General features: G+C 51.6%; 1 protein-coding gene across 1 annotated transcript; it reads left to right on the top strand.

The window, feature by feature from the left end:
- The first annotated feature begins 2264 nt into the window (after positions 1–2264).
- On the top strand, positions 2265–12749 carry LOC100905206 (gamma-aminobutyric acid receptor subunit beta-like). Its single transcript, XM_003747363.1, has 9 exons — positions 2265–2464; positions 6343–6449; positions 6985–7282; positions 8147–8229; positions 9911–10045; positions 10282–10434; positions 10553–10815; positions 11711–11844; positions 12515–12749. The coding sequence occupies exons 1-9, from the start codon at positions 2373–2375 to the stop codon at positions 12747–12749; spliced, it is 1500 nt and encodes a 499-aa protein (XP_003747411.1). The 5' UTR covers positions 2265–2372.
- The last annotated feature ends 405 nt before the right edge of the window (positions 12750–13154 follow it).

Here is a 13154-nt window from a genome sequence, read left to right as displayed (position 1 = left end):
GTCGCCCGATTGAGCTCGGCCAGCTTGACCGTGGCGTGGGCTTGCGGTCGGATTCGCAGACGGACGTAGCCCTCTTGCCCGTAGGTTGGACGTCGGCGACATATACTTTCATGGAAGCGAGAAGGGAGAAGGGGAAGCGAATGAACTGATCAATTTGAGCTGTTTCCCACATGGTCCGCGAGCTCGTCGTGATCGACACACTTGATAAGGCTCCGTTCGAGCTTCCATGATTAAGCCAGCGACTCGTGAGCAGTCTCCGGAGGATTTCTGAATAGCCGCGCGACTAATTGTACGTGCCCCACAAAGCTCCTGATGGAATCGCGAGCTAGTATCCGAGCTCCGAGCGAGTCGTCCGGATGACTGCGAGAACGAGCAAACGGCAGTCGAAGCCTCGTCCTCCGCCCGAATCGAGATAAGGGAAGAGTTTAAGAGTCTCACGTCCGCGCCACTCCATATCATCGGATGCCGCTGTCGAACACTGTTGTCGTCTCACGATCTCATCGATAAACCTCATTCGTTTCCTCTCAGTTCGGAATCACGAAAGTCGATCAGCGACGGACTTCAGCCTCGAAATCAGGGAGGACTTCTCAAGCTTCTTCGTTCACAGAGGAGCCGTTCCCCCGGATTGATGGCTCGCTCAGTCGACGACGCGACTTAGTCGCGCGCTTCTTCCCTCCTTCAAAAGTTTTCTTTCCTTTCCGATATGCTCCGAGCATTTTTCGGGGAAGTCTGCTGTCCGTGTCGAAAATATGACGAAATGTACTGACTCGACCACTTCCGAAGCTCGGCGGTGCATAGCCTCGATATGACAGGGTCAAGTAGTTCCTCAACTTTTATTGACTAGCACCGCTTGCGATAAGACTTTTCTCCGCGGCCGATCATCTGGTCACAGACCGAAACCGCTCATCGATGTGCGGTTCCAAACTTGGGATGGACCCCGGACCCCATTCCGACGGCGAATTTTCCGAAGATCACGACTCCAGCAATCAATCAGACAGCAAGAAAGCAGCCTTCGTGCATTGATTTTCAATGATTACCACCAGAGGAATTCCAGAAGGATCCTCGTCATACGGAGCGTTACTTTCGCTTAGGTTCGCGCACTTCTCGTCTCGCGCTTTCGGAAGTTGTTCCGGCAGACTCCTCCGTGGGGGTTTTCCGAGTCGACTCCGGGGTTCAGCTGACTCAAGCCGTCTCGAGCGTGGAATGCTGTCGGAAACGTGTCGACAACATCCGTCGCTGCTCCCGCCGCGCCGTCGTGACGTCAGCGTCGACAGCTCCCAATATGGTGGATTCATGGACCATAATCCACTGATTCCCCGAAGATCGCCATTCAGCAAAAGTCTGCCGCTCCGCGGGTATCGCTTGCCGATAGAGCGCTGCGGGGTATCATCAACAGTATGGAGTTTTTTTCCGACATTTACGGCAGTGGGTCGTATGCACTCTCTGCCGAGGGAACTGAGTGAGCTTGGTCCTTGGCATCAAGCCGAGGAACGTGGGACGCATGGGTGGAAGGGCGTAGACTCGTGATTTATACTGGATCGACCGCCGTGATGACTTGATTCCGCAGAGGCCGTTGGTTAATTCTTCGTTAGATATGAAAATCGGGAGAAACGGGAGAGAGACTTCGTCTCCAAGCAGCTGCTGTTTTTCAGTCCGTCGGAGGCGCGGGCTCGAATCCGGGAGGGAGAATCGGAAATTATTTCACCAATCGCTAGAGAGCTGCTGGGCCCCCATCGAGAAAAAAGGTTGCCGGAGCGGAAGAATGACACTGAGCGGCGTTTCTCCCACTCACTGCGTGGTGCTCCTGATCACGGAGCCGGAAGCTTCCGGGTCGGATGTCGCTAACTAGTAGTGAGTTGGATATGTTGGTTAAAAAATTAGGCCTCTCGACAGCGGGACTAACGATGTGCATATCCTTTAATACTCTGCTCTGAGCTCCTCTGTTCGATCCACGGGAAGACAAATCGGGTGCGTTAGAACTAATGCCGTCACAAGCTCTGACTGCAGTCAGAGCGTATGTGGAAGCAAATTGGTCGAAGCGTCCCGCGCGCTGGCTCTTCCGAAGCTTTCCCAATGGTCAGTTTGTCCCACTAGGGCAGCACCGAGCGTTCGAGCCGATGTAGGTGGCGCCGCCTGGCGGACGGGCCGTGTCGAAAATGTTTGCCTTATGTATGTGCGCGCAGGGCTCTCTTGCAGCCCTTGCTGGCATTGCCCTCCCTCTCGAAGTCGGTCCTGGCCCTGCGGAGTGCAAGCGATCGTCTCAGCCTGGTGGGATGTTGTTCTTGTAGGAAGTGTTTGTTGTTCGTTTGGAACATGGCGTTCTGACAGTTGTTAAAAAGAAAACGCCCCCGTTTCTAAAGGCGCCCGAGGCTATGGAGTCGTTCCGTCAGCGGCGACCCATAGTCCTTTGGAGAACTGTCGCATGTTATGCCCTGTGTTGCCTTGTGTTATTTCCACACTTTGGGTAAGTTGGATGAATCGGCCCATGGATGGATGGATGGAAGGGAAGCCAGCGAGCAGATGGACGACTAAGGAACGATCGAACCGTTGATGAAGCGACGACGAGTGCTCCATTAGCCTCTACCTAGAGTCCTCCCGCATCCAGTTGAGTCTAGAATCGCACCGTTCCGCCTCTCGATGCAACACGCGAGAGTCGTCTGCAAACTGTGATCGCTGAAAAGTTTTGCATTTGGATCAAACCATAAATAGAACTCGGAACTTCGACGTGGACCATTGGTTCGCTTGCGTTGGAGTCGACATCGGTGTTTTTGTTCCCCCGTGTTCTCCATGTTCAAACAGATGGAGAGCGATTCGCTGCTCCCGTTCTCGGGAAAACGAACGTCAGGAGTTCAATTGAGCGCGGTGTTCAGAATCGGGCACGGATCTGTTGCTGCAGAAGTGTGGTCGGTCGCAGTAATGGTTTTGGAAAGTTCCTTGAATCGTTTCAGATTCATTACGCGCCGTCGTTTGGGGCTCTTGGAAGGCGCAGAGTGTTTTTCTGTATGAGAACACGCAGTCATTAGAATCCAAGTCCTACTCAGCTCCGGTGACTGCAGGTGTCATTCCTCGCTTTTCCACCCTTTGACTTGCGGAGTTTCTGATGTGGCAACGTTGGTCGGGACAATTTTTCCGATTTGTTGCCGGTCGAAAAAAGTCAGGTCAGGGGAAACACGAGAGTTCTGGCGGAATTCCCGAATCATTGAGAATGTAGGTAGTATGGCTGGAGAAAATCGCTTCGGCTCTTCTCCCAATAGGTATCCGGGAACCTTGTCTCTGTATCAAGCTCCGAATTCTCGATCCACTGCATTTAGTCGCGGATCGATAAATATTCGCACAGCATCCCGATGCTCGAGATCGTGGAGCCCCCACCTTGGCATTCCCATAGATCTGCTGTCCCGCACGGGTAGAAACTGAACGATCTCGATACCGCCAAGCCCGAAGTATCTGAGGCGTCAAACTCGAGCGAAACATTCTCGAAATGGTCCGAGCCCGGAGGAACTCTACGAGGAGTTCCTCACCGCGTGAGAGTCTTTCCCCGTCGTTCCATGCTAGACACCACGAGGAGGGGGGATGGGGGATTTTCCTCTATGCGTTCGTCGAATCACGAATATGGAATCGATATTTTAGGGGGAATGGCGGTCCCGGAGCGAAATTCTCATCAGTCACTCCGGGCTTTCCTGTGCGCCATAATCACAATTCTTTGCGGGCTGTGGCTCGGCAGCCGGAGAACTCTCCGCTGCCATCAAATGAAAGTCACGTCCCAGCCTACAATACTGCCGGGACACTGGAGGACCGTAAGAAAGGTTCGGAGTCTGAGTCACTTCAGACGGGGATCTCGATCAGGCGATGTCTTCCGGGACTAGAAACCCGCTCATTTTCCATGTCGCCGTCGTCTCCCTGATTTTCACTGGACAGATCGCGAAATGAAGGAGTTGATCCTTGAAAAAAAATCGCTTATATATACGATTGATTCTACTAGTTTATATGTATTATAGTTCCACTCCATTCCACAAGGATCGATCCCTCGCGCGCCTTCGATGTGATTATCATTCGTGCCAAGGTCGCGAGATATTGTTCTTGTCGCGTATTAGCATGGTTCCGCGGGACCACTGCAACGTTTCCATGGTCAGGCCTTCAGTTGTCTGTAAGGGTCCCATGACATACAACGCATGACACCTGGGAACGCCCACCCCTACCGGAGCATCAATCAGAAAAAAGTTACTCGGTTTTCTTCTTTTCTTGTTTCTAGATAGGCCTCCTTCGAATAACCTCCGACACGCTAGTCCCTTCGGTTGAATCGCTCCCTCGTTCGTTGCGAAAGAAGGGAATGGGATTTTTCTCCTTTGGGCCTTCTCGATGATCGCCTCGCCAATGTTCGATTTGACCTCCGGATGGATAGACCATCAGATGGACCAGAGTTGCACTCTTAGCTTTCAATACGTCAACGATGCAAGTGCAACTTCAACAATCTGAGCTCGCAGGCATTGCCTTTTTTCCGGAGCTCGACAAGCTTCGCGTGAGAATCTGCATTATCGTAAAGATAGATTGCTCGCCCGCGCTCGTCTGTTCGTTCGTTTACCCGGAACGAGGAATAGCGGGAGGGGAGAACAATTTGTAGACAAACCGTCTGCAGGCCAAGGCGCAAGCGCCGCCGAATCCACGAAAGCACGGCTTGACTCCAGATGCAACAATGTTGGTGGGCGTCGTTCGATCGAAATAATGTTCCCTTCTGGAGGGTACAAGTATTCGCTCTCGTTCCCCTTCCGACGCTGTGCCATTATCGAATTTTTGGGACTGGGAAGAACCTATAATAATCGGTACCTAGCGAGAGAAGACTTGTTGCGAGCGGCTGTGTTTGGAGTCTGAGGGAGCTGTCCTCGGAAAGCGCTACAGTACGTGACGCGGAAGGTCGAGATGCCAACCGTGTAGATCCAGATGAAGGTCAAGAAATCGAGATCCGAGCCAGAACATGATTGGGATCGAGGCAACGGAGCAAGGTTCCCGGACGCTTGGAGCGGGAGTGCGAGAAGGCGTTCCAGTCCCTCACCGGAGCGCGGACATTCGCACAGCCTTCCGGTAGAAGTTGCTGCGAGTTGGACGATTTCCCTTGTGGACGGCGACGCGGTGCTCGACACAAGTCTTTCCATGGGTCCCCCCACGCTGCCGTGGATCCCACGAACGGGAGCGGAGGCATCTATGGTTGATCGATGAGTTCCCACAAAGAGGCTGGCGTCGCCACGGAACGCTTCACCTCTAATTATGGAACATCAAAATGCTTACTAGCTCGGTGCGTGGGGATCCATTTTCATCTTGATGACCGGAGATCACTAAGGAATTGTTTTCTGATTCGTTGTCCGATGGAGAGGATCCCCGCAGAACAGAGCAGACTTGTAGTCCTGAATTTACGATGAATTCCAAGAGGTACGATTTAAGTATCGATCGAATGTTTCCAGAGAAACCAGAGTGTATATCAATCCGAAAATACCGACGAAGTAAGTTCCCTCGGAAAGGAATCGAAACATCACTTCTTCCTAACAGGGAGACCTAAAGCTATCGCCCCGTCCCTGAGTCCCGGCCGTGGAGTCGAAGGCCACCGCGAGCTTCCTAAAAGATATGGGGTTAAAGGGAATTCCTCGCTTCGGATCTCGGGGATAGTGGGAGACTGCGACACGTCCGATCAAGAATCGATATGCGCACCCCGCGAGCTTCTTGATTTTCGTTTGATCACCGGTCGAATGCTTGAGCCAAGCGGAGCGAATCACCATCATTCTCCCGATGCGACACAAGAGGGCACAAAGGAGCGAAGGAGACAAGTTCTCTGACAGCTTTCCACGGGGATATACGATCGCAGAGCTTCTCGAATTTTTTCTATGCTCAGCAAGCTTGTCGCTTGTGTGCGCACACAGCGAGATGCTTTCCCGATCGGAGCGCGTCCAAAATTTCGGCTTCCCCCATTAAGGAAGCATTTTCTAAATTTTAACGGCTAATTGTTCATGGTGACAAAAAAAGTCTCTCTGGATCAGAAAAATCCGCATTCGACCCGCGAGCAGCCATTCTAACTACGTCAGAACGGTTTCCGTCCCTTTCTGACGGGATATTCATATTTTATCCATCGACTCGTACTCGTCTATGATAATAGTTCAACAGATCTTAGTCCATCTTTCGACCGCCCTTCCGGCCTCTGCAGCCTCTGATGTTCGGAGTCGTTCCTCAGTCATTTCTGATTCTCGTAGATCGCTCGACAGTGAGCTAGAAGCTCTGATGGCTTTGCATGGAGTGGATTTTCGGCTCAAGCTTCCGAACGTCGAATTTTCAGTTTGCTTAAGCCACGTTCAATTACAGCGATGGCACTCACATCAACCGACGCCCGGAGCAGTTGGAGAACATCACCGATATTCTCAAGAACATACTCAACGGATATGACATTCGGTTGCGACCGAATTTTGGCGGTAAGCTCGAAAGCCCTTTCATCACACACCTATCACGAAACCCGGAAACGACCGATCGGTAACGCATGGGAAATCTCCTTCGCCATTACTGTCCCAGAGATGGCCGAGTAGTATTCCGAAGATCACACCATCCGAGGGATTGTGACCCGGAGCTTCCGGACTCGTCAAACCTCCAAAAGTACGAGGAGAAATTCGAGTCGTTCCCCCCCTGGACGGTCGACGGAAGTCGTCGACCGAGAGCTCGGGAAAATTTGCAGTGATTCTCCTTGTTTTCCTGCCACAGCGGGCCCGAGCATCAATCATAACGAATAATCCTCAAACAAGTCCTCCATCACGGCCCAACTCACACGAATAGCTGTCATATTTCACGAAGCGAATGCGGAGACAGTCATTTAGATGAAGGGTTTCGCCAATGTGTTTGGCCGCCAACAGTCCTCAAGTCGCTCATTGGTTTCTCCTTACTCCTCGCTTCGACGTTCTGACGAATGGTCTAACGTAACTTCGAGTCAGCTAAAACTTTCGTTGATTCTTGCAGGTAAACCGCTATACATAGGAATGGATTTACTGATTGCAAGTTTTGATAGCATCTCCGAAGTAAACATGGACTATACGATTACACTGTACCTGAACCAATATTGGGTAGACGAGCGGCTCGCTTTTAGCTCCAGTGAACAAAACAGTCAGGAGCTGACGCTTTCGGGCGACTTTGCGGAGAAGATCTGGGTGCCAGACACATTTTTCGCCAACGATAAGAACTCATTTCTCCACGACGTGACAGAGAAGAATAAAATGGTGCGGCTAAAATCTGACGGCCACATAACGTACGGCATGAGGTGAGAATTTTCATTTTTTCGAAGCCTGCTCTGACCTTGACGCGCTAGGAGAGCTCGCTGATTCCGGCAGCAGTGTCGACTGCGATTGGAATTGGAGACGATATCGGGGGGTGCGTCCATAGTTTGCGGGAAATTACTGCAGTCCATCAGAAAGTTTCCTCCGGTCTTCCTATCTTTGCACGAAATATACTCCGCGGTAGCTCAGCGATTCAACGAACAGCCTCCAACTGGAGGAGAGGAGTTTCCTTCGGAAAGGCTGGCTTACTTCCGATGTTTACCCTCAGCCGCCCCGAGAGCTTCCGATTCCGTGCACCGCTGGAACAGAAAAAGGCTCATCGCTTAGTTTATCCTCGAAAGCGGCGCCTAACGGGAGCAGAGGCACTAATGCTTCGAGTGCAAATTTCATTGATCCCCTATCGCGGACTCTCTTTCCGATAGGGTTCCAATGAGAATCGATGGGAATCGTCGCGGCACTATATATTCAAAATTTCCTAGGACTCTTGAGACCCTCCTTCCTGGAGTTCCCTTTCATCGCGAACCTTTTCTGAGTCGACGATGGCTCTCCCGAAATCCTCGTTGAACATCCAGGTCCAACATCTATCCGGAAACTCCATACAGTGAAATAGTACAAGAACGTCTTTCCTCGGTGCTCTCGGGGCTGTTTCGAAGCCGTGCCATGAAGCTCTCCGATGAGAGCTGAAAAGAAACGAATTCCATATCGATAAATCGTATTGTCCGATGCGGGAAAGCGGGCTAGCGGCGGAGAAATTGTTGTCATGGCTTTCGTTGCGGTTCTGGAATCGCTACGATTTGTCGTTGTCAGAACATGGGACACTCGATCAAGTTTTTCCGCTGTTTTTCCAGGTTCACCACGACTTTGGCTTGCATGATGGATCTGCACTACTATCCCCTCGATGCTCAAAACTGCACCGTCGAAATTGAGAGCTGTGAGTTATTACTCCTAGACGATTAGGGGAATCCCTAACCTAGTCAGGTAGGGCGATGCGGAAAGGGCTAGACAGAGACTCTCCGAAATAAATCCGATTGCAAAAAACATCGGAAACGTCTGAACTATCAAAATATTGTCCCCGGAAATGAGAGAATGATTGTTCCCGGATTCATTAGCTCGGCTGGCAATTCGAAACCTGCACATCGCGTATGCTGCCGGGGTAGCCCCCAATATCCGCCTCGCTAGGGATTTTTTTCAACTTGGACTCGTGATAATTCCCCCGAAAAATTCAGTTTTGCATAACTCAAGTTGTAGGCGGAACCGTGTGGTGCAGAGCTTCGTGGAACGTCCTCGCCGGATCTCAGCAAAGCGTTCCTTGTAGGCCGCTTCTTTTCATTACGTGGGAATTGTGCTCGGGAGCGAATGTGCCACGATCATCGCCATAGCCCGTCGTCGCCGATCCTCTCTTCCGTTTTCTTCCGCCATCCCTCGCCGATCCCGAGTCTAGCCGTCCTGCTCCCTCCTGCCCTCGGCCACGACACTTGCAAGCGGAAAAGCCGTTCATACACTCTTCTGCGGGCAAGGGCACGCACGCAAGCGCACGCGGGAGTTCACCTTGAGCGGAAGAACAAATTACCCTACCGGGCGGACGGATGAGCGGCCGCGAATTTCCCAGGTCCGGCTGAGAGTGCTGCCTGGCTCCTCGGCCTTTAGTCGGTGTCAATGAGAATCATATTATTCGTGGTTTCTCCCGAGATCCGACGTGAATTCCGCGCTCTGTTCCTCGCCGAGCGTTTATGGAACGAGAGTGAAAAGCATGTAATCATCCTTCTCCTTGAGGATTTTCCCTCCACGAGCGAATTGCGACAGCCTTCCAGGGAGGCTCGATCCTCGCTCAGATTCTGCCACGCGTTCGATCGATTCGGGAGAATTCGTCGTCAGCCGTTTCCGAGTCTGACGACTTCATATGTATATCGGCAGCAGGCGCGAGCATAGGTTTTGCGACAACCGGACTCGAACGGCACACCCACTTCGTGAATGTTTTAAGCGAGTACACCCTTAACGTTGATTAACAGGGAGACTCCTATTATCGTGTACTTGAAACAGTTCTCCATCGCTACGGGGCCTCCAGAAGTCGTTCTATTCCGTCAGGGGAGCGCCTCTGTGACGAACCTGAACGCCATTCTAGGTCCAAGTTGCAACATTGTAAGCGGCGCTCCGCATCTGGATAATCTCTCTTGTCGGATCTGTAATTTTCTCCGCGTGTCCCTCGCCTCGGTAGTCAGCCCACTGGGAGCTCATGATGAACGCTTGACATGGTAATTAAAAGCAATGCGAGAGTCTATTCCCGTCGCGTGCGTATAGCGCATACATCCCGACGGAAGATCGTTTTTGTGGCTCCGTGTTCAGTCTGTGGCCTCCCACCTGAACGTTGCAAAATCGACGTCTACGACGTAACACGAAAGCTGCGGTACGGCAGGGACGAGAGCAGCATCAGGGCTTAGGATGGCATGTCAACAATGTCGTCTCCGTCTAGTGGCGGAGTGATCGCTTTTTCTCGCCGTATTAGCATATACCCATAGAATGATAGCCTGGAGTATCGATACCACTCGAGAGGGAATATCACCGCAGCAGAAAGGACTCCATACAGCAAGTTTATTGACACGCCTCCTTTACAGATGGCTACACGGTGGACGAGGTGGTCATGTACTGGAAACAACCGAATCCTGTTGGGGGCGTCGATTCGTCGGAACTGCCTCAGTTTTCTATCGTGCGACACGAGACCACGGACAGGAAAGAATCTTTAGCCACCGGTACGTCTACGGCTCGGACACTCGCTCTACGGACGCTGCGTCGGCATCGCTCCTCCAGAGTCAGCTGGCGTATTCAATAATCACGAAGGATAATTACGAAGGATAATTTTTCTCTCTCGATAACGTGTATTCCTTATCTGCCCTCGAGGCTTCTCGGAAAGCTATTGAGATGGAAACTAGAGAAATCGTTCATTTCAAGTGCCTAAGGTAGCGACAACCTCATCGTTCTTCTGCAGGCACTTACCAACGGCTCTCGTTGAGCTTCGAGCTCAAGCGAAATATCGGATACTTCATCTTCCAGACGTATCTGCCATCAATCCTCATCGTGATGCTCTCGTGGGTGTCGTTTTGGATTAACCACGAGGCCACCTCAGCTCGAGTGGCCCTAGGTGCGAACAAAAGCATCGGAATAGTTATCATCGATATTTGAAAAATTCCCCCTTTCTCGGGTCGATCGCGACGGGATCTGAGACATGTTTTGCTCACACACCGTCGATCGCCTCTCAGGTATCACAACCGTTCTCACAATGACGACAATTAGTACGGGAGTACGATCGTCGTTACCGCGTATTTCGTATGTTAAGGCCATCGACATCTACTTGGTCATGTGTTTCGTGTTCGTGTTCGCCGCTCTGTTAGAATACGCTGCCGTCAACTATACGTACTGGGGGGCGAGAGCGAAGAAAAAACCCAAACGGAAGAAGAGCGAAGAGAAATCTCCGTCGCCGCCATCGCCTCACGTGCGCTCCGCTCCGGATGCAGTTTACCCGGTAAGTTTTTATTTCGGTCCTCCTCTCGGCGCTCGGGAGGGGTCCCCGGCATTGAATGGAGAAGCGACCCCAACTTGTCCCAGGGGTCGCTTGACCACAGAGTCCACTCCTCGTAATCCGGCGAGAATTGAGGACGGAGCCGGTCTCCGTTCGGAGAGGCGACGTCAACAATAGTCGGCCGCGTTTTATTGGAGGAAAGCACCTCGCAGAGCCGGGAGAGAAATTCGGAGCCTACCGTTGTCCGGAGCGCACAGGGAGATACTCTTTCGAAAACGAGAATGCTCGGGGCTCTATTGGACCAGAGTTCGGAGGGCTCAGGGAGCAGGTCGAGAAGATGAAGTTTTTCCATAAGTTCGACATCTGTGACGAAATCTTATTCCTCTAAGCAGCTGGTGACCAGCTGCAGGCCTTATCGTAATTGCATAGGCAACGAAAATGCTTAGAATCGGAACGAGGATGAAATTTCCCGACCGTCTGAAAGGAATGATTTTGGGCTTTCTCTGGAATGACGAGCTCGAATGGAATCTCCTATCGATCGGGCGCCGTCTCCGCCAGAATAGTGGAGCGGATCCTCTCGCAGTCTCAGAGCGAAGTGTCGGATTTCTCATGCATGAATGCTTATAGAAGGATGGCCTAGGGCTCGGCTATCCCAGCCTACGTACGTGAGAAATACGACTCTCGGCGAAGTGGGGAGGGCTCTTCCCCGCATCGCTATCCTACGTTTTCCCAGCTCTCGCATTGTAGCCTGTGTGGCAGAGTCCATGGCCAGAACCTCGACGCAATATTTTCTGTCAATGAGCGACAATTTGCCACCAAACTAATTCTGCCTCCCTTCCCTAATATCGACTAGCCGTCCACGATCGGACTAATGTCTGGAGTGCGACATTCATTTCAGAATAACGAGGAAATCATCGAGCTCCACGATATCCGTATGTCACCGATACCGTGCATACGTAATCGGAGACGATCGTACGGCAACATCGCCGAAGGCGACGGGAAGTATCCGCCATCCTTCCGGATGACACACAGGTATGAGAGGGGTTATGGATGTTAGAGATCAGGAGCGTCAAATGCACGGAACGTATTGACGATAGCTTTGCTTCGCTCTCGAAGCCTTTCGAACGTTTCCACCGAAGCGAGCTCATGAAGCCCGACAGCCGAGTAGGCAGTCGAGCGAGCGAGCTGCCGGCCGGACGAACAGGTTCACCTGCCCTGGAGGAAAGATTTGCCTCGGGCTCAATTTTTATGCTGTTTGCCTCCAAAAGCTAACGCTCTCTATGCTCCGGGGACCCTGGCCGAAACTTTCCGACTCGAAATATCTCGGTCAGTGGAAGCACAGAATCGAAACTCTCTCCACTCGCATAGGGAAGAATCCACGCTTCAAAATCTGAGAAAACTCTAGTTACAATTTCTCTTACGCAATCATGCGGGACGACTGTTCTCGGGCTCGAATTCCCGGGGATCGAATCCAGATTCATACGATACGTTCGGGGGCTCTCCACTCTTCTCGTTTGGAGCGAAAGCTAATATTCGATTGATTTCTCGATTTATCGGCGGAAAGAGATCGAGGATCCTTTGCGACACTTCAGGAGCGAGTGTTTCCGAATTCCTCGAATAAAGAAAAATAATCACCTCGAATACTTCCCTGAACTCCTCCAGTTCCCCCCGCTAACACTGAATATATTGTCTGTTGTCTCAGGGGAAACTACAATTCCAGACCATCGATCGGCTACGCGAACCGAAGACGCTATCGTTCCGAATACGGCGAAAGACGGCCCAGGATGTTGGCTAGCTTGAAGAGGCACGCTTCAATGATCAAAACTGCCATTCCTCGAATCAAAGACGTCAACAAAATCGATAAATACTCTCGGATAATCTTCCCCCTTTCATACATGCTATTCAACGCCGTCTATTGGTGCTTCTACCTTCTTTAAAAACTACGAGTGCGGTAGCGCTGCCACCATCTCGCTCTCGTTTCCGACGCCATGCCCGGACTCAGTTTAGCTTCTGTCGATACAAGTGTTGACAATCTGCCGACTCCGGTGCAGAAGTTGGAACCGGCATCCAAGAAACCCCTCTCCCTGATTTGTCGGTAGGATCATATACTGAGGGATCGGAGATCCCTATTCGAGTATTGCGTTTTTCCTCCGCCGTCCAGCCACCGTGATGCCATGCCATCGCTGTTTTTTATGTGAATAGCCTCGAATTTGTGTCCGCCGTTCTGATAGAGCTCGTGGGCAATCCATCTCAGCTGACATCCCCAACCAGTCGATGGCAATCGCTTGCCTCTGGTTTTATGAGTTTTCAATGGTTTGGATCCTTCGACTCGTTTTTGGACT

The sequence above is a fragment of the Galendromus occidentalis genome, unplaced genomic scaffold, assembly GCF_000255335.2.
Source record: "Galendromus occidentalis unplaced genomic scaffold, Mocc_1.1 scf7180000077517, whole genome shotgun sequence".
NCBI classification, from domain to species: domain Eukaryota; kingdom Metazoa; phylum Arthropoda; class Arachnida; order Mesostigmata; family Phytoseiidae; genus Galendromus; species Galendromus occidentalis.
Note: the sequence above shows the minus strand (reverse complement) of the source record. Positions and strands in the feature narration are given on the sequence as shown.